General features: G+C 40.0%; 1 protein-coding gene across 3 annotated transcripts in view; it reads left to right on the top strand.

Moving 5' to 3' along the window:
- Positions 1-20,786, top strand: part of CD2AP (CD2 associated protein) — a 76,614-nt gene that overhangs the window by 18,084 nt on the left and 37,744 nt on the right. For 2 of the 3 annotated variants that reach the window (XM_058020035.1, XM_058020037.1), the window contains exons 2-3: positions 3,495-3,655; positions 19,473-19,626. In XM_058020035.1, coding sequence (XP_057876018.1) covers positions 3,495-3,655; positions 19,473-19,626 — 315 coding nt within the window. Of the gene's footprint in view, positions 1-3,494; positions 3,656-19,472; positions 19,627-20,786 lie in introns of those variants that run through there. The other variant, XM_058020036.1, reaches the window with a different exon arrangement.

Consider the following 20,786-nt stretch of genomic DNA (forward strand, 5'->3'; position numbering starts at 1 on the left):
AGAATTTCTTCCTAATGTCTAACCAGTTGTTTCACTCCTGTTTCGTTAGTGAGGTTGTCACCTTATTAAAAAGCAAGAGCTGAGCAGACCCCTCCCACAGAGCCATCTTCCTCCAAATATATCCAGTCAATATTTTTTTTGTAGCTCTGTTGATTTTAATCAGTCAGTTGCCCCTGAAAATAGGTCAGAACCTTCAAAAAACACCATCTGGAAGGTTTCCTGAGTATGTCGGAAAGCTGTCATCAGATGACAGTGTGTTTATATATGTTTAAGTGGCATTTGTTTGTTTTCATTTTGTCCCACTGCCTCTTGTGTTTTCATTGGGCACTGCTTGGTCTTTTCCACACCCTGACCGATGAGATATCCCTGAGCTTTTTCCCAACTCTTTCAGCCTTTCTTGTATGCAGATACTGTGAAAAATCAGGAGGAAATTGTCTTCCCCTCTCAGGTGAACTTTAGTGTTTCTGGATGTGCTAGAAAAGCACAATAAACCTCAGAGTGTTCCTGCTTAAGCCTAAGACTATTTTTCATTTGAAACTTGATCTTTATGGACTTTAAGCTCGAGATAATTGATTTGAGTGAAGTTTGAAAAGGAGAAAGCAGTGTAAAAAGCAGAAGGGAGATAAGATAGGGGGGTTTGATAGCTTATGTTGCTGAGGGGTTCTGCACCTTCTACCAGTTGAGAATGTTTAAAAACAGTTTTGACCAGCTTTTACTGCTGGAGTCCACCTTACTGCTGACTGATTGCAGTGTATCTGTTCTTGAGTAAAACTTTTAAAAGTGAGAACCTGAAGCATTCAGAACTACTACAAGCATTAAGAAGTATAATCAGTAAACTAATGTAATTTCTAGTTAGTGTTATTATAAGGAGTTGTGATTCCTTAAAAACATTTTCTGTCATTGCTGGACTCTGTTTTTACTTGGGTAAATATAATACTCTAGTATTTTTCAGAGATTTATTTAATCTGGACTGGTTTGGCAGTACAAAGGTTTCTTGCCCATCACCGGGTGATTCAACTAGTGCTACTTGCTAATATTGAAAAACAAAACTTGTAAGTGTTTTGAGGACCACATGGTAGCAAGACATGGGATGTGTAGCTCCTTGCTGATCCTCTGCCATCATATGAAAAAAAATCTATGGGATGAAACTATTTTAACATTCCCCATGGTCCCTTCCACTTCCACAGACAGGTAACAGAGTTCATACCTGTTTTGTCTATGTATCCATGAGAGCAAGGGTGGCTTTGGGTATCACTCACAAATACAGGAGGAAATTCAGCACCTCAATTTCAAATGTAAGAAGCTGATGATTGTTTACTGCTATTTGTCTTTGAAACATAAAGACATGTGGATGATGACTGGGAGGTTTTTCAGGTTCTCTGTTTGTTGGTGGCATGACCAAGTAAGTGTTTTGTAGTCAGGATAGGTGACCACATGAATGTTCTGTGCATTTCAAACACAAATACAGGAACGTTCTCCCAAGGGAATAAATAAGCTTTCAATAGAATTGGTTCATGTTGACACAGTGTGGGTGTGATTATCTACTGCTGCTGTGGAAAAAGGACCAGGTGTTTGGCAGTTCAAGTCACTGCTGCGAGCATTTGCCATGACTTACACTGTTGTGATCCATTTTCCATGTTTAGCTTTGTCAAGCTGTTCTATAGGATATGCTATCTGCTAATGTGCTTCAAAACAGTATATCATGAGAGAAATATGTGACATGGATATTTCTTACATTTTTCTGCATTTATAGGTTTCCAGAATGGCTGGGTTGCTTTGGTTGGAAGGTGATGTTTTCATTTGCAGACTCTTAGGTGATGAATGACTGTTGTCTTTATGATTTGTGACTGCCAGAATTTTATGTATGTTTGGCAATATTTTGTCAGCCACTCAAGAGACAATTGTGTGCAGAAGCAAGACAGAACTACTCTGCTTGCTGCAGGCAGTAATGGGGGAATATGATGCTTTGAAACAAGCTTAAAGAGTACATTTGGCAAAGGTATATATCTACAGTACAGAAAGATGTGCTAGAAGTTCCAAGTGCATATCATAGGCAGACAACTCTGGTGATAACTTCTGTGCATAAGAAAGAAAATGATTGTTTTTTGTTAAAGAAAGAAAGTTTAAAAATTGAGTCTTCAACAATCTTCAAATTAACTCTGGCAAAATTAAGTCTTCATGTTGATGTCTACTGCTTCCTTTAAAGGGTGCATTCAGAAAATAGTTTGCCTGACATATCGTTCAAGCATCTCTTGCATTCATAGCACCATCATGTAGTTCTGTTTTTCACTAAGGGTTTTCTGGCTGTCCTTAGGCAGCAGAGGGATAAAGGCTTAATTGCAATCACTGCAGCTGCACTTGTAATTAAAACTGCCCACTGATCAGAATTACACATTGGTTTAATGCAGCCTTAAGTTCAATAACAAGGAAATAATGCTTCTTCCTATTTGATTCCTTCATTTTAAATTAATTGTTGGGTATTATTATGCACTGATAAAATAGATTAACCTGGGAAAAAAACTTCCACAACCTTTCAGAATTTCTGTCTTTTAACCTTATGCTCTTGTGCATTGTGATCTGCAGAGGAGAGGGAGGTTTCATTGAGGACAGTGTTTTAACATTTGGCAGTGCCTGGATATTTGACTGAATTTGAGTGAGAGGGAAGATTATTTGATTGCTGCAGGTTTGTGGAAATTTCAGGCATGAACAGAATTCCTTGATGAACAAATGAGTCTTTATTGCCAAGCAAGCCTCAAGCTGCCAGTGAGCAACTCTCATGGACCTTGTGCAACAGATGGATAAGTGTGTGAATGCACTGCTGTGCTCCTCTGAGTAAACTTAATTGTACCAAAAGTAAAGCTCACTTGCTTATTCTACTTCAGACAAACCAAATTACTCTGAAGGAGGGTCTTTTTTTACATATTTGCAATTTAAGTTGTATGATACTGCCAATCACACACCTTCTGGCTGTATTGAATTTCTTGGATCAAACCTGCAAAAATTCTGTGTGTGGAGCAATTAGTTTTTTGCAGACATAGTAGCAGGCTTAAGTATGAGGATTAACAAAGCATTGCAAGTATGTACCATATACACAGTGTCTGATCCTTGGCCCCAAATGGGCACTGAGTCAGAAGCACTTGCCCTGTGCTCAGTGATTCATAATTGGTAAATCTTCAGCTGGAACTTGGTGGGGAAAAAAATCATTGCCAGCAATTCCTTCTATGAGACATGAACAAAAACTTACCCACCACCACAAAAATACGACCTGGTGTCCTCTTCCTAAATTTACTTTATTCTGATAGGTGGCTATCCAATTGTGTCTCCCTCTCAAAAATACGTGGGAATGTCACAGTTCACAAATGAGCATTGCTGTGAGGGAGATGCTTGTTGTTAGCATTCATTGTTAGGTTTGCCTTTTGAACATGCCTGGCTTTCAAGTTGCATTTCCCAGTCTGGGTTGTTTTAATGGTGTGTGTTTTTGTTTTTCTTTTTAGTGGACTATATTGTGGAATATGACTATGATGCAGTGCACGATGATGAGTTAACAATCCGAGTTGGGGAGATCATCAGGAATGTGAAAAAACTGGAAGAAGAGGGATGGCTGGAAGGGGAGTTAAATGGCAGAAGGGGCATGTTCCCTGACAATTTTGTGAAGGTGAGTTTTCTGCATTGCCTTGATTTTACTGTGGTGGTTTGGCTGGGCCACTGTTACTGAAATAGTTGGAATACATAGATGTTGTATTTGTAACAGGATGGTTTTTTTTAATGGGAAGACATTCAAGGTGCTAACATTTTTTAATATGCTTTTGTAGATTTTTTAAAGTTAACTTCTGCTGTCTGTTCTTACTTTAGCATTTATTTTGGCCTGTATCCTTGAATGATGTGTTCTCTGTCACTCTGACTTCAACCAAATTGTCTGTAGCCATGGTTATCTGCTTTAGTGGGATGAACTGATTAAAAAAAACAAGAATATAAAAAAACCCTAAACCTACCCCTGCATAAGACATCCAGCCATGAGAGAGTTGGCAAAGTGGAGTCACAGCTCATCTATAATGAAAAACTGCATCCTCAGTTTTGTGAGGATCCACATCCTCAGGCTTTGCTGATGTGGATTCTTCAGCCTGGATGAAGCTGCTTTATTTGAAGGGGCAGTGCTGTTTTACCCTGGACTCTGCTGCTGGCGCTGCCTTTTTTGTGACTCTGCAAACTCCTCGGTGTAACACTTCCATATAGTCCAAGTGAATGTAGGTATTCCTGCCCCTTTTGAAGTGAAATTAATTCCTTTCAAACCAGAATTGTCCATTGTACCTTACTGTGATACTTTCATGTTGCGAAAACCTAAGGGGATATTGGTCCAGTGCTATAAACACTTTTTTACACTTACTTTAAATTTGACAATTTTTCTGAAAAATTGAAATTATTATTTTCTGATTTACTGTGAGGGGTTTTAAGATTTTCCTTTTAAAACTGGTGGGGGCAATCCAGTTGTTCTCAGAGAGAGTCTCCTACCAAGGGAAAGTTTGTACAAATGCTTTTCACTTGTCTAACATTTTCAAGTTGTTGGTAGTTTTAGTTCAAAGTCATTTTTGGGTTTTGAGTCCTGTATAAATAGCAATTTGACCTCAAGTGGTGTTTGATGATTACTCTGCTGGTGTTCTTAATTAGCTCTCAAGTGCTGTGTAGAGAAAAAGCATTAGCCTTGGCTCTTTTCTGCTCTGTGTGTCAGCAGCTTGTCCTGGGTCAGATGTGACACATTTATGTGTTAATTGCCATGCTTGTTGGATCTCTTCTTCCCCTTCTGCAGCTGTGGCTTTTATAAATTTTGTTTAAAATTATTTCCATCCTGACATCTCAGCTGCAAGTATTTTTAACTTACCAGCTGTTTATATGTGCATGGCATGGTCGGATGTCCTGAATTACAGAGGACAGTAAGTTTTCTAGAAGGTGTAGGGGTTTGGAGAAGCAGAAGGGAAGTTGCATAGAAGAAAATGATCACTTTTGTTTCATGACAACAAGGGTAACTTGCCTTCTTGGTGCTGGAGCTGAGTGCAGTTATGAGGCTGATGTTGGGAACTTTTCTTCAAGATAGTGTGTTTAGGCTGGAAGGCTGTTGTGCAGTGGTGAGATCATGGGAAAGCATTAATTGTTAGGGACATGAAAGTTGTGTGTTTTCTTCATGGTTAATTTAATTATACTTTCTTTGTAAAAGTTAATTTACAGATAGTGATAGTTTGAGAGAGACTTTCTGGGAAAGCTGTTGCACAAAAGTGTTTTGGTGGTGTGTTGTTGTTTGTTTGTTGTGCCTCCTCCCAAATCATTCTCATTTGCTGCTGTGGTGGGTTGTTGGATCATGCTGCAGGATCTATGGGATATTTTTGTGACCAGACTGCTGCAAGTACCAAGCCTCAGCAGCTAAACTCAAATGCCCCTTGTTGGCCTGGTGTGCTGCTAACACCTGCAAGGTGTGGGTAGCCTGCTGGAGGGGGTGGAAAAGAGCTCAGGCAGGGCTGGACTTTGGCCCTGTGAATGAGGAAAGTCCCTGGAGAGATGGATTTATTGGTTTGCTGCTGAGAGCAGCCACCACCATTGGGAGTGGTAAGAACAGTGAGGATGCTGACAAGAAATGAGTATCGCTGACTTCTCATGACCCACATGAAAGGGAAGGAGCACAGAAGTGTGAAAGAGGTCAGAAATGTGACCAGAGAGCACAGATTGCTGTGGGCAGTACTAAGGGTTGCACCAAGTTTTACAGGTTTGGTTGCAAAATTCTGGGGCTCTACTTAAATATTTATCACTTCCTGAAAGGATCATCTTACTCTCCTGTTATGAGTGTAATTTCATGCATGAAATGAGGATCTGGCCTGAATGCATTATGAGGTTAAATTTGTGGCTTATTGGTGTAATATATATATACACAGTGGTTTGTTAAGAATTGAACTGTGGCCAGGATTTAGCATCTCCATGAATGGTAAATTTTAATTTGTGCTGATCTATAAAAGATTAAAATTTGAAGCTGAAAGTGCACGTATTATCCACTAGATTTGCCTTCATGTGTAAAATTAAAAAATATAATAAATATGACAGATTGAACTGGGTAAAGACAAACATGTTTTCTTTTTAAAATGTTAGATGCTATTAGAGAAGATAATTTTTTTTTAAATAAATAAAAGCCTTTGATTTTCATCAACTGGAAGAGAACTGGGAGAAGGTTCTAATTCAAGCCAGTTGGTTTTGGCTAATTTTGTTAGTTTGTCTGTTCTTCATCCTGTGTGAGGGCAGGAAAAGAGCTTGTTGCCTTGGTGCCAGCTGCAAACTGTCCTTGGCTGCTGGGCAGTGCAAGGATGCTTCTGGACTGTTAGAAGGACAGGAGGATTATTGCTGCATGCTGCCTGAGTATGTTGGATGCCCCAGATTCAGACTGTATCCTCACTGCTAAAGCAGATCAGTCCCCTTCTGTTCCCTCCTTCTGGGCTCTGCCCATACATAGGATTTACTGTCATTTTATGCCATTTCTCATGCTTTGACAAATGCATCTTTTCTGTCTAAAGAATGACTAAGTGTTGTCAGCTTCATTTTGGGTTGTTAAAGCAGGAAATAGATTTTTGATTGTGTCTTCCTTTTATTTCTCAAGTCTTCTAAATATGCACAATAATTTTAAATTGTGGTGGTAGGCTTGTTTCCTGCAGTGGTAGCAGTTGGGTCTTTGCTGTCAGAAGTGCAGCAGAGGAAGCTGAGACTGTGGTTTGAGTTGGGTTAATTTGTTGTACACTGTGGGTGTGCTAAGCACTATGTGACTTTGAAGCACTTCTGTGGAGAAGGGAATTAATGGAAGCTTCTTGTGGATACTGGTGTAATGCTGACGCTTGTTACCTTATAACATCATCTGGTAACTTTCTGGTTGGGTTTTAATGGCTTCTACTGAAGCCTTTTGCATATTGATGGAGAGATCCTGGAGAACGACCAGAGCTTGGTGATGTCTGGTTCCTGGTGCCAGCTGGGACCAGGATGTTTTCTGTGAGCCCATCACTTGCTGGGTTAATGAGCAGTCTGAGATGGTCTGTCCCAAAAGGTGCAGTTCTTGGTGCTGACTTGCATCATTTTGCTTTAAAAGAAAGAGAACTGGTAGTCTCAGTTGAAGGGAACCCCATAAAGCTTCTGAAACATCCTCAGATACTACTGTGCAGTGCCACTGAGTGGGGTGGGGAGTGGGAGGTGTTGTAAAAGTTGGCTGTGAACTCTGTGTGTGGGATGTCCAAAGCAGTCCTAAAACCAGGAGATAGTGGTAAATGTACAGTTGAACACAAGCAGGTTAAAAAACAGTGCAAGCAAAAAATTACACTGCCTACTTGTGAAGCTCATTTCCTTGAATTCTCTTGTCAGTGCTGCAGCTTCATAAAGATGTTCTGCCTGTATTGCAGAGCTGGGTTTTGGAGTGCACGTTTCCAGTGTTATTAACAAAACCTCGTCTGAAATTCCTGCTTAAACTTTGTGCATGTCCTCTTTGAGTGGGGTTGAAACAGAGTTCTTGTTTCTGACATTGTTATTGCCATTTATCTTCTTCTTCCTGTATGGGCAATTTAAAATAAACAATTTCATAAATTCCTGAAAGGATTTAGCAATGGAACCTAGCAGACTTTTATTGTTTTCTTTGAGAGCAGCTTTTCCTTTCTAAAATCCATCACGGTGAAAAATGTGCACACATTTGTTTGTTTCCAGTGTAATTTAGAGAAGTGTAGTAATGCTGTTAGATGGAATGTGTGAGGTTTTTTGAGATATTAATGTGTGTGAAATGTGGAAGACTTTTTGATTTTGGGTTGGGTTTTACCTCTGTTTGCTTCTAGACTTTATGTAGACTTTACTTTCAGTTCTCTGAAAGTAAAGGTTAAGAGTCCAGGCCTCCTCTCCTTCAGGAAATTCCCCAGACCTACCTCTTTTCTCTGGCCCAATGAGTCTTAACTCCTTTTTTGCATTTACTTTGACAAGATGGACTAAGATTCGTTTTTGTTGATTTATTTGTTTCGAGTAATTCTGTTCACTCTCCAGACACCTGTTGTGTTGATAACTGAAAGTGTTGATTTCGTATTCATCCTTCTGCTTATTTTCTTAAGGTTTTTGTCTCTACATAGCTGAGAAGTTTTTTTTAAGAACCGAAGTTCCTTGTTTTATTTCATTTATTGCTATCTTAGTTTTGTAAATAGTTGTATTGTGAGTAATAGGCTTTACATGGTAGTAAAACCAGTTTGATCATAAGCTCAGGGCAGTAACTGGGATGAGGGAGGAGCAGAGCACAGATTAATCAGTAGCTCTCATCGGTTAAGGCAGAGGAGTTTGCCAGCAGGCTCTGGGGACATTTGGGTGAGCGGGCTGGGCACTGCTCTGAGCGAGTCTGGGCCATGCAGCCCCTCAGCCTTGGTGCTGCTGCTGCAGGAACAGCCTCCTGCCTGCACAGGTGGGAGCAGCTGCTGCTGCTCTAGCACCGAGCCTGGAGCCTCTCCAGGTTAGCACGTGAACTTTGCTCACTGTGACATTTTACTTCCTCCCCCTAAATAAAAAAAATCTGCAACACTGGGTGTGTTCGAGCAAATATGTCCTTGGAAGTGGTAAGCTTGTTTAATTTTCCTTATGTTTTTAACATCAAATGTTGTAAACAGACTTTGTGTTTCGGGATAGTGAATGGAGACAGCATGAATTTAAAAATTATGCTTGCAATATGGTTTTGAGAGTTTATTTAGTATATGGTGGAAATTTATGGTCTTAGAATTGTTTGTGTAATAAAATTACTTGCAGTTGGTTTAGTTCATGTCCCCTTCTGTAGTATAGGGAGATGCTTGGAGATTGCAGACAGCTACTTTGCTTGCAGAAGGAGTTCCTTTCTAAAAGGATGATTTGTTTTTAGTTGATTCTTTATATTCAACTTCCTGGTATATGTGTTTGTGAAAACAAAACACAGCCCAAGTCTCTTTTCTTCCCTTTTCATCACCCTTAGATGAAGACTTTAGAGTAGCACAGCTGACCTACCTTCTTAAGCCTGTGTTTGCTGCCTCTGTCCTGTATTATCACTCTTGGCATGCTGGTAAACATAAGTGTGCTCTGAGCCAGTGAGAGAAGTTTTGGCTGAAAGCTCCTTCAAGCATCGCATCTCCCTTAATTCCTTTTTAAAAATTGACCTCACCCAGAACTTTAAACAGGACTCATGGAATTGGGAGGGATCACAGACAAGATGGACCCTTCTAGGTTAGTTCTAATCTGGGCACGATTAAAAAGTGTAGTAACATCAATTAAAAAAGCAGATGAATAAATAACCCTTTAAAGCAATGGGTATAGGTTAAGCCATATTTAGTTTGAAATAAATAGGATGTATTTAAGGACTAGAATAAAATAGCTATTTCCAAAATGTTGGCATCTGCTCCTTAAAGTATTCTGTCCACAATCTTTGCATCCAAGTAAGGCTTGGAGAAAGCAAGATATACAGCAGTTTATTAGTCCTGTTGGTCAAATTCCATTTCAGTTTATACAGCCTTTTTCTTTGCTTGATTATTGTTTTGAAGAAACTGTCTCCACTAGCAGTGGGTTGTGCAGAGATGTGACAGAGTGCTCAGAGCAGCACTGCTTCCCAGGCAGAGTAGGCAGCCCTGCTGGTAAGGAGATGTTTGCTTCAGAGCTGGCAGTTCTTGTTTCTCAGAAACAAAGATTACATGCAAGATTGAAAGCCATATTAAGTAATTTCAGTTTCAGTGCTGAGTATATGAGAGAAACCTTGGGCTCTTTGTCTTCAGGCGAGGAGTGAAGCTGAGCACTCAGGCTGGTGCTTTAACACCTGTTGCCAGTACTATGATGTCAACCCATTGTTCCTGCTGATTTTTCTTCAGGCTTTTGGGAGAAATAGGGCCACTGGAGGACAGTGTCATTTCAGGGGGTACCTTGTGGGTTTGCCTGAGCAAATCCTGCACCTGCTAATCCCATCCATTGGCACATGCTTGAGATTTGTGAGAATGGTGATAATGATTCCTGTGCTTGTGGGGTGAGAGACAAGTCTCTGCTATCCAGCTGTTTTGGCCGGAATAAACAAGGAAACAGTTTTTTTCCAATTGGAAAGTTGATAATTGGCTTGGGTGAGCCTTGCTTAGGATGTGGAAACTATTGTTTCTAAAAACAACAGTAAAGAAAATTAAATCAGCTGAAAACATTGACAGATATAACGAGTGGCACAGATATGTCAGCATTTTCACTGTCTTTCAGAGCTCACCATAATTTATTCCTATTCCTGTGATTTTCCAGTTGAATCACTGGCTTGACTGCCTGGGTTCAGACCAGTTGGGTCCCAAGCCTGTGAAGTCCCTTTGTGATGTGACTGTCTCTGTCATGGAGAGGGGGAGTCTGGAGGTGTGTTTGATTTAGCACTGTAGAGCTGCTGTTGCTGACCCAGCTCTGCCCACACAGCCATTTGTGGGCACCCGTGTGTCAGGTTGTCTTTTCAGCTGTCACCACATCCACACAGGAATTTCCTTTGTTGGTGTTGGTTGGGGATGTGTGAATTATTTCATATTCCAAGGCAGTATAAGTGTCTTGTTCAGTAAGAAAGAGCATGCAAGTAAGTTGACTATTTGAAATATTTGTCTTGATGGACTGTTAGATCTGAAGTGTCACAGATGCTTTCCTCAAAAGTGAGCTATTTAACTCCAGGAAATTTGTTGAAATGATGTGCCCCTTTCCTTGTCCAAGATGACCTGTGCTTTAAGATGTTGAAAAAATCACCTGAGAAAAAGATTTCACTTTGCATTCACAAACTATTGTTTTATTGTAAGAATAAAAATCTGTGGTGTTGTGAAGTCTTCAGTGGCTGAATGTGAACACAGAATAGGGAAAACACTGGTGATTCTTGTAATATTTAGTATATTTTCAAATGTGGAATATATATATATGTTGGTACTGTGATGTCAAAAGCATGAGAGAAATGGAAAAAGCTCCTAAGTTTTGGCTCAGTGGCAGCACTGATATGGAACTTTAGGGAACTTAAGGTGCTGTTCTGAAGAACATCAGGATAAAGCATGATTAATGTGATTAATGACCTGTGTGAATACTGCTTAATATGCTAATCATTCCCTCTGATTTGAGTTATCCAAGTTTGTTGCTTGTACCTGTGCCTCTTGCTTTCCTAAATGCCATATCAGCTTGTGATGTTGTTCTGTGGTAGTGGCACACTCCTGGGTACTCCCGAGCTGCTCTGATTGAGCATGATGGTTTGTGTGGAAGGAGCAGCAGGTTTATACATGTCCTTAGTCATGTAATCACGTGAAGCAGTCTGCTCCTTTGTCCATCCTTATTTAGTTGCACTTGATTCATGTGTAATTTTATAGCTTTCTCTCCACACAGGAGCAAGGCAACCATTCCCTGCCTAGAGGCTGCAAACAGGGTGTGCTTCATCAGGAGGTGTTTGCAACCATCACTGAGTAAACTGTGCAAGGTATTGCTCAGGCAGCAGAGACTAAGTGGGCTTGTGCAGGAACATGACTTTTAAATTTAGACTTTCCCTGTGTACAGAAGTCTAAAATGCAGCTATAAATATGCACTCTGGAATTAGCATATGTAATAAGAACAAAGAGGTTAGTTATCCAGGTACTGTTTGCTGTAAAATGTTTGTTACATCCCAGGAGGCTCTGGCTGCACATTCCAGCCATGTAATTGTAGTCCTTTGCCATATGTCTCATAAATCAACGTGTGTGTACACCCAACACAGTTAATGTTAAATCAATCGGTTCTTTTGCTTTTTATGAGCTGGAATGAAGTAATCTAAGTGTGAACTTGAAGCTTAAACCTGCACAAGGGTAGCTCATCTCTGTCCTGTCATCTCTTAATATTTGCACCAATTGTGATTTTTTTTGTTTGGCTGCTCATCATTTTGGAGGGGGAGGTTAGGTGTTCTCTACTACAGTGCTTTCAGTATTGAGTTTCAAATGTATGTGTTCCTTGAACACTGGCTTTATTCAATATTATGAACTGATGTGAAAGTTTATTATGGTAAATATTTTCTAGGTTTAACAAGCTTTTTTGATGCTTTTCACTTTGTAAAAATATATTTTGGTGTATGCATGTGAATTCATTGGACTTGTTGTAATAAGCTTTTGAATTCTTGGAAACTGATGGTGATTAGCATGTTACATAGATGCTTTCAAAACAGGACCAGAAAGCAAGATGCATTTTCAGTTAAAACTGTTAGTAAATGTATGAATCTCTGGTAATGCCTAATCTTTAAACCTTTTCTAATCTCCACTGAGACTCCAGATTTATATTTTTAGCCCTTATTTGACAATCTTTTAAGTATTTAATTTTGTGCCCTGGGCAAGACTTGTGGAGGGATGTGGATGTGTCAGTGTTTTAACTTGTGGCCATGAGTGAAATGCTGAAGGTTTTATAGGGAATGCAAAGAGATGGTGCCTTGGAAAAAGGATGCAGGGAAGAAGAAAGCTGGGTGCAACAGAGTGGAGGCAGAAAGACACAGAATGATGATGAGAAGGAACTAGGGATGTTCTGAGTTGAACATCAGAGTGAACCTGTAGTGGTTACTGGATCCCACATTTCTCTGGACCAGCAGGAGAGGCAAGTAACTGGGAGAAGGGAAAGAAATGTCTTCCAGCCTTCCCGTGTGGGGAAGCGGACAAAACACGTGTGCTGTGGGAGCTGGAGCTCTGTCTTGCCTTCTACCACGTGTGATTCTTGCTTTCATTGATCTGAAGCACTATTTTGTGGCTGGTGGTTGACAGGACATTAACTGTTATTCTATAAAACAATTACAAGAAAAATAATTAAATTTTCATATATATGTATTAGCAAATATAATAGAGAGGAAATGTAACCAGCTTTTTAAAACAGTTTTATCTGGCTATGAACATGACAACACCATAAAATATTCTTAAGGTATTCTTTTCAGAAGTATTTTAAAATGAACTCTTTTCTAAATTAAATGATTGGGAAACACTGATGTAAAGATCTGTGCTTCCTCTAGTTACTCCTGTTAATTTAGGATTCCTTGCTCTGCTGTTGGTAGACCTGGTGAGCTGACTGCTGAGCTTTCCTGCATCTGGGCTTTAAGGTTTTGTTTGAGGTCTCTTTTGCATTTTGCCAACATTTACAAGACTTCATGTCAGATTTTGTTTTGACGCTTGCTTGGTGCAGAGTCTGTACATATACAATTCTCCATGAAAAAATTGAATTATTTGTATATATGAAAACTATATGCATGTACTTTTATAATCTGTATCAAAATGTGAAACTATGAGCCTACTTCTACATTACCTCTATAGAGTGTTCCTTATGTAGAAAGTTCAGCTTTTTCTCTACTCTTGACCTTCAAGTATCACAATTATTTGATGACTCAGGTTTTAGTCTGTAAATCTGCAGCAATTCAGTTCATTTTTTTATGCTTTCTGGAGATCCCATATACTCCACATGTTGCATGTTGTGAGAAAGAAGTGATGGCTTGCCTGATGATTGTTTTCCTCCCACACAAGGAGACAGTATGTTTAAAAGATCTATATTTAGCATAGATTATAACACATGTAAAAATATTGGTAATTTGTTAAGCTGTGTTATGTGATGTGGGTGTGGTTTAATAGAAAGCAACAAGTCAGACTGTGAAGAGACAAAGGCAGAGAGTGATGCTGCCTCTGTTGGTTCATTGTGATGGAGGGTCAGCACTTAAACCCAGTGATTCACTGTTAAACATGCCCTACCTACTTCAACCTTAAATTAAGCCCCCCAAAATCAACCCATGACACCTGTTGCACTCTCCAGGAGGTAAGTTGTCTTGCAAAAAAAAAGGTTATCTATCTTGTCTGTTGTTCAGATGGTAGCTGCTTTCATCTTTAGGTGATTTGTTTCTATTTTCAAGAATAATGTTTAATTCTCTGGAGGGTCAGGGGCAGCCTCTCACCTCTCTCAGCCAAGCTCTTCTCCTGGGAGCTGGAACCTGCTCTGATCTCCTGAATGCTCCAGGGAAGGAGCTCAGCAGCTTCTCAGCTATTTTGGTCCATGGATTTTCTTATGTTTCCCTTTAGCTCAGGTAAAGTAATGAGACAGGTCGGAATAGCTGCACATTACTCATCTTTTCTTTTGTTGCCTTTATTAAATATTTTGCCGCTGGGCACCAGCATTGAGGATGAGAAATCATGTTTTCTACTCAAGGTAGAGACACAGGCAAAATGAAAGGATGTGGGATATCTAAGGTTTAAGTGACTGGAGCTCTTAAGGCTGCCCTGTGCCTGCCTGTCTGTTGCCGTTACTAAAACTGGAAATGTGGTGCTTAAATAGTTATGTGAAGATTTTTGTGCTTCAGGAACTGAGGTTTCATTGCTCTTGAACAGGTTACAGATAACAATCTCTCCTCTATAGGCAGCTGTACAGATTTTGATGTATATTTATGTACAGTCACATTTCTATGTGGCATTTTCAGGAATGGGACTTTGCAGGCTGTGAACTTGTATAAACAGAACTATTGCCTGCTTCCAATTCGTCCCTCTCCCCTAAAATGACAGGTTCAATTCTGAGTTACTTATTTTCTACTCAGTAGAATGTGAGTCGTGGGCTTAATTTGTCAGTCTATGGGTTCTTCATTGCTGTTCTGATGGAGAAGAAAAGAGATAATTGTATGTGTAGAGTCAAACATTTGCCTTTGTGTATTCTTTATCTCAGCCTCTTTAGAGATTGAGACCATTATCTGCTGCTTGAGATCTTGCTTTAAAATGTACTCAGCCACGAGGAGTAATGCACATCATTTTTGCACAAAGTGATGTTACAGTGGAATTAATATAAGAAGTCTAAAGATGATTCTTCCTTGTGTAATGGCATATATAGCAGGACATGGCAGCTGATGCCTTAATATTTGTGCTTGAGGAATCTAGCTAAGGATTTAGATTTGCTGGATAATGAACTTCTCTGTGCCCTATAATTCAGGAATAGAATTTGTATTTTTAACTCTTGGCCTTTCAGACGCTCTGACCTGCTTTCTGCATCTCCACTGCCTGCCTGATTTGAGAGCTCTTGGCTTCTGGCGAGGGCAGTGGGGAGGATGCAGCTGTCCCCGCTGGAGCCGTGGTGGGCGGGCAGTGCTGGAGGCCAGGCTGCTCCTGCTTGCCTCGGAAGTAGGTCAGGAGTGCCCGCTTGTTTTAATGGCATCGTGAGCCTGTGCCTGCATTTACATGTGTTGCATTTCTGTCTGCATATAAAAAATAGTTCTTGCATCACGTATTGCTGCACGTAGAGAATTTTGAGATTTTTATTTGTTAACGTACATTTCCTTGAGGGATTATAAAACCGTGACGGATAGAATTAAAGCAAAAACCACTTTTTTTTTGTTTGGCTAGTTAAATTTATATACTTGTTTTTTGCCTATCAGGCTGCAGTGAGTCTGTAAGTGTTGTGAAATACATGTTTAGTAGAGATTATGAAAAATTCAAACCTTTATTACTACTGCTGTAGTTCACAACAGAGCAAGTGGGTGGTTGCTTCCCAGTGGAGTGTGTTTCACGCCAAGAGACAGTCTGTATTGACCTTGTACTGCCAAGTCATAAATGCATAAAATCTGCGCTGCTCATGGAAATACTGACAAGCCTTGAACTGCATTTGGACTGGCAGAATAAAAATATTCAAATTTCCAGCTGCAGTTAATGTCATATTTCCATTTTGGTTTTGCTGGCATTGGCCTCACCTCGGAACAAGATGAAGTGTCCTGGAGCTTTTTGTTGGTATTGTCACAACACAGACCTTCTCTGATAATTTGTGTAAACAAGGCTGACTGCCTTGTGAAACCCATGGACAGGAGTCTTGGGCATGTTCAGGTTGGGCATTGTGGTACCTCAGAGGTGGGACCTGTAGGCAGTGACATTTTCCAACACTAAAGTTCAAGCAAGCTGTTTGGAAGAGATGTAAGAATTGCAAACTCCTATTAATGTTATTGATAGGGCATGAATTAATGTTTGCATCAATAACTGTCAGTTTTGAGAGATCTTTGTGTAGAAACTACTTCCTTTGTGAAAGGAGTCATAAGGATGATAGCCAGGATGAAGATGCTGGCAGGGGTGATGGATGTGTATGTGAGAGGATCCTGATGTGTGCTTTTGAAAATGAATCTTGGAGCACTTCCCTGCTGTTAGAAGACTGATGTGAACTACAGGGTTGTGGTGTAGTGGATCTCATGCAGGTGTGGAGACCAGGGATTCCTGAATTTGTTTCAGTTTTGGTTTAATTTTAATATGGTTTATTATGCCCCAAGGAAGGATAATTAATGTTGCAGTTCTTCTCTAACGATGAGAACAAAAAAATATTCTTGCTTTACGAGAATGTTACGAAGGGTAGAGGGTTAAATATGAAAAAAATAGTTCCTGGCCCATTTAGTCAATGCTTACTGACACCTTCTGTAGTTCTTTGTCAAAACTAGATTTATGCCTGGCTGCTGTGGCAGAACTCTCTTGTGTGGTTGTTTTTTCTCTCCTTGCTGCAAACAGCTCCATGTGATGCTCCAGTGCTGTTTCCTGATACACAAAGTAGAATGTCACAGTCGACTCTGATTCAAACCTGGCTGGTACCAGTCCCATACTGAACGTCTGCTCCTTGTAAATCTGACAGATTTGCAGTCTCTGCTCCTGTTTTTATCACAGTCACCTTGAACTTCTCCTTACATCCTCTTTGCTTTGTGTGTCCTGGATTAGGCTGATTTCTCTTAGTTGTGTATTGAGGTGTTCCCAGCTTTCCTACCCTGGCTGTGGTAGGAAGGTACAGAGAGTACCTTGTGCTGCCGGGCTCTCCCACTGTCTGGTTGTTCTTTTTGATGTCTGCTGAGGAAATTCTTCATCAGTAAATCTTCAGCCTTTGAATCAGGCAACAAGATTTTCTGTGTGTAATGACTATACACAGAATTATTTTAGATCCTTTGTTTTAATGTAATTACACTGTACTTCCTGCTAAAATTTGCCATTTTCTTGTGTTAGACCCACAGTATTTTCTACCTGTCACTACTTCAGGTGGACACTCAAGCCTGGCAAGAAAGTTGCTCAAGCATTTCTCTTTTTAGTTTTGGGTCTTGCGTCTTTTGTAGTAGGCAGTGCTTTTGTCTGAAATAATTTCCTTTTATTTATAACCTATCCATTATTTTCCTGCCCTTGATGCTGGACTTAAAAGCATATTGTCTGTTTAATTCAAATTACGGATTAAGGTGGTACTTATCTCACAATATTTTCTAGCATTTGGAAGCGGTGTGTCTGTTGGTTTTTGTTCTTTTTTCATCTAATAAATTAATTTTAGAAAAAAAGTCATGTTTTGACCAAACTGCCTGTGTGGAGCTTGCCCACTTCCTTTTTGCATCTCTGTGCTTTTTACAAAGCAACTGAAGCAGCTGCTTCTGAAGTCTTTTGCAAAGTGCTGACCTCTGGAAGGAGCCTGGAGCTGACTCCTCACTGGAAGGTGTTAAAATTGAGAAACCTGGGGAAGTACTAGTTCCTGGTGCAGCTTGGAGATTTCAGAGCCCGTATAAATTGCATAGCAAAAAGAAAAAAAAAAATAGAGATCCAGGGACAGGCAGAAGCACTCTAGGCAGATTTTCAAGTACCAGTATGTTTTTAAGATGAGCAGAATGGCCTTGTCAGCAAGGCAGCTAGAAAGGCATTTTGGAGGTGACAAACTTTTCAGCTGTAGCCAAATTTAATTGCTTGTGGTTTTATCAGACTTCTAAGTAATGGCCAAAAACCAGCTGTAGGCCTGAGAATGACAAAATCTTTGAAATGTGAAATGTCTACTCAAATGGGAGGTAGGCAGGATACTGTGCTATTCAAGAGGAATTGGTTTTTAGTTTGTTTTGGGGTTTTTTGAACTGGGAAGATGGCATGGATCTCGGCAGAGCTAAGATCTCCAGGGCAGAAGTCACTGTGGAGGAAGGAGAGTAACAGCAGGAACTACTCTGGACTGTTTTCTAAAAAGCCTTTTTTATGTAATGTAGATGAGTGGGAGGAAAAATCCTGCTGTCTGTAGTCTTGCTCTGTTCTTTTGAGAAATTGAAAGATGCTTTGGACTCTTTAACTTGAGGTTCATAGTACATTTGAAAGCATCAGTGGGTGTTCAGACCTGCTGAGTTTTCCAGCTGGACAGCTACAAGTAAGAAAGCTGGGCTGTAATAGTCCAAAAAGCACCAGACAGGTCCTGGGGAATATGTTTCTCATATTTTTGGCATTTTATCAACGTATGGACTTTGTTGTCTTGAAGCTCATGTTCAAGAGTTCCCATGACAAGAGATAAGTGTATATATATGCCTTGCCAATTCTGTTTTCAAGTATTAAATAATTTATTGCAGCTACAGCTGCAATAACTCCTGGAATTGTTAACCAGTGGCTACTGATGGTGGATACAAGAATTGTTGTGAAGTGGATCACAAAAAGCTGCAAGTACTTGTGGGTGTTTGCATCCCCAGGGGTGCTGTGGAGCAGACAGGACCATGGGTTAGGATAGGGATTCAACAGCTCCAGCTGCAGGCACAGGAGGGAGGGGAGGTGATCCATCTCCCTGATGGAACCCTTATGGGTGCTCTGGGAACATGGGAGGATCTGAGCTGCAGGAGCTCTAAAGAGCTTCTGGGATTTTGGCTGCTGGAAGCTGTGTTCTGCAATAGATGGGCCATTGATCCGACTTAATGGGTTTGTTCTTGTGCAAAGTGATGATTTCCTTCTTTCAGAGTATCTGTTCTCCAGTGGAATCCCATTAAATGAGCTGATGCAGTAGAGTGACTGTTGCTGCTTGGCCTTTTTGTCAAGAACTGGTGCTTTCATGTTTATAGGCTTTTCAGTCTTGTTTGGCACAATCAATTTCAGTGCTACCATTCTAATTTAGAAAGATTAGGAGAGTGGGAAACATTAACCAGACAAATGGTATCTCTTTTATTTTCCTCTTAGATCTTCCCCCTCACTTGCTCCCACTCTGTTTCTTGGAGCTCACTTTCTTTTCTGCTCACACCTTTCAACAGTGCAATTGCATCTCTTGTCTGTAAACACCTTGGAGCTTTCTGGGGCAGAGATGATCACCTAATGCAGCTTTATGTATGAAAATATTGAATGGTCTGTCATTCAAGTAATATTTATATTCTTAAAAATGTTTTCAAGTATGAGCTGTTTCATAAAAGTTGTAATATGAGACTTCTGGATTCAAAGCTCCTTTTCTGAGATTTAGAGTAGATGGTTGAAATACTGCGCCTTTTTCTGAATTTTCTCAGCACATTACCTGTTTACTAACACAATTGTATGGAAAAGTCAAATTTATTACAGCCTTGGGTATGTTTAGTTGTAGGATGAAGGCCATGATTTTTGAGTATAATGTGTCGTTATACCCCAAAGGGTAAGTACCTGAAATGTGTCAGTCTAAGGTGCACCTGTTTAAAACCACTGACCTCGTGGGTGATTTAAGTGGCCAATGAGTCTTTCAATCTCTTGTTTCAGGAAGTTAAGAAGGATGTAGAGCCCAAGGATGATGCTGTGCCACTCAGGAGGGAGAAATCTGGCAATGTCGCCAGCCTTGTGCAACGAATGAGCAGCTATGGGCTTCCAGCAGGAGGATTTCAGCCTCATCCCCCGTCCAAAGGCTTCAAGAAGAGTACGTGGTCTTTCCAATTCCTTCAATTGTGCATGCTGCTGACGTGCATTTTAAAAATAAACATGAATTATTTAATGCATGACTTAGTTTTAAGGTTACGTGGAAAACTATTAACATAGGAAGAAAAACTGATTCAAAGACAAATTATGCTCCTGTATGTATGGGCAGAAAGCTCAAATGTAGCTTTTAACACCAGTAATAGGGATGAATTTTCCTGTGAACAGGATTTAGACTCCTTCCAGATGACAGAGGGCTTTGTAACTTCATGTGAGCTCTGTTTGTATTATCAGGTACGTGAATGGAGAGCTGCAGGCCTGTTCATGATAGTAAAAAAATTTCCTGTGGTCATTTTAAAAGAAAAGTTGAAATATGAAAACATCAAGTTTTGCAACAAATTCAAGGCTTTGACAAGAAAGGGCTGTATAGTTCAGATTCTTCCTGATAGGCTTGCTTCTGGTGTGAAATAAGGTGCAGTTTGTGGTATTAAAAAATATAGTAGTTTTCCTTTTGTTCTAACAATAGGATGGCAGGAGTGTAGCACTGGTGCTTCTGTATCTGTGATTTCTTTGTTATAATGCCAGTTTTTATATCAAGGTGACTAAAGGCTACAGAAGAAAGCTTACCATTCCCTGCATCCAGCAAATGGGCTTGTGATTTGTATTTGGTTATACCAATCTCTTGTAAGATATTCCTTTAAATTACTGTGGCTTCCTCTGTCTGAAAAGGTTTTGAAGGCGTTTATTATTTAAGCTTGCTTTTTAAAAAAGTTCAGAACTTACTGGTTCTGGCATGTGTATGCTTTGAGGTTTTGCTTATATTCCACTAGTTGTTGTTTAAAACCCTGACACAGGACCACCACCACCTTTACAAATTTTTTTGAGACTTTTTTCCAGGAAACTAAGGATTTAAAATCACTTTTTAGTGACTCTGATCTGTGTTTGCATCTTGGCAAAAGCATGTAGGTGCCTGTTGGGTGTTTACACAGCAGACTTTGGAAAAATCCAACCTGAAAGATTAATGCTGGTCCTAGATAAATACAGCCAGGCTCTGAAAGGGAAACAATGTGATCTTATGGGTGCTTCCACCTGGAGATACTGTAGGATTCTGTGAACATGATCTCACACCAGTTCAGCTGTCAGCTATTGTTCTGGTCACCCTAA

Source organism: Melospiza georgiana, chromosome 3 (genome assembly GCF_028018845.1).
Source record: "Melospiza georgiana isolate bMelGeo1 chromosome 3, bMelGeo1.pri, whole genome shotgun sequence".
NCBI lineage: Eukaryota > Metazoa > Chordata > Aves > Passeriformes > Passerellidae > Melospiza > Melospiza georgiana.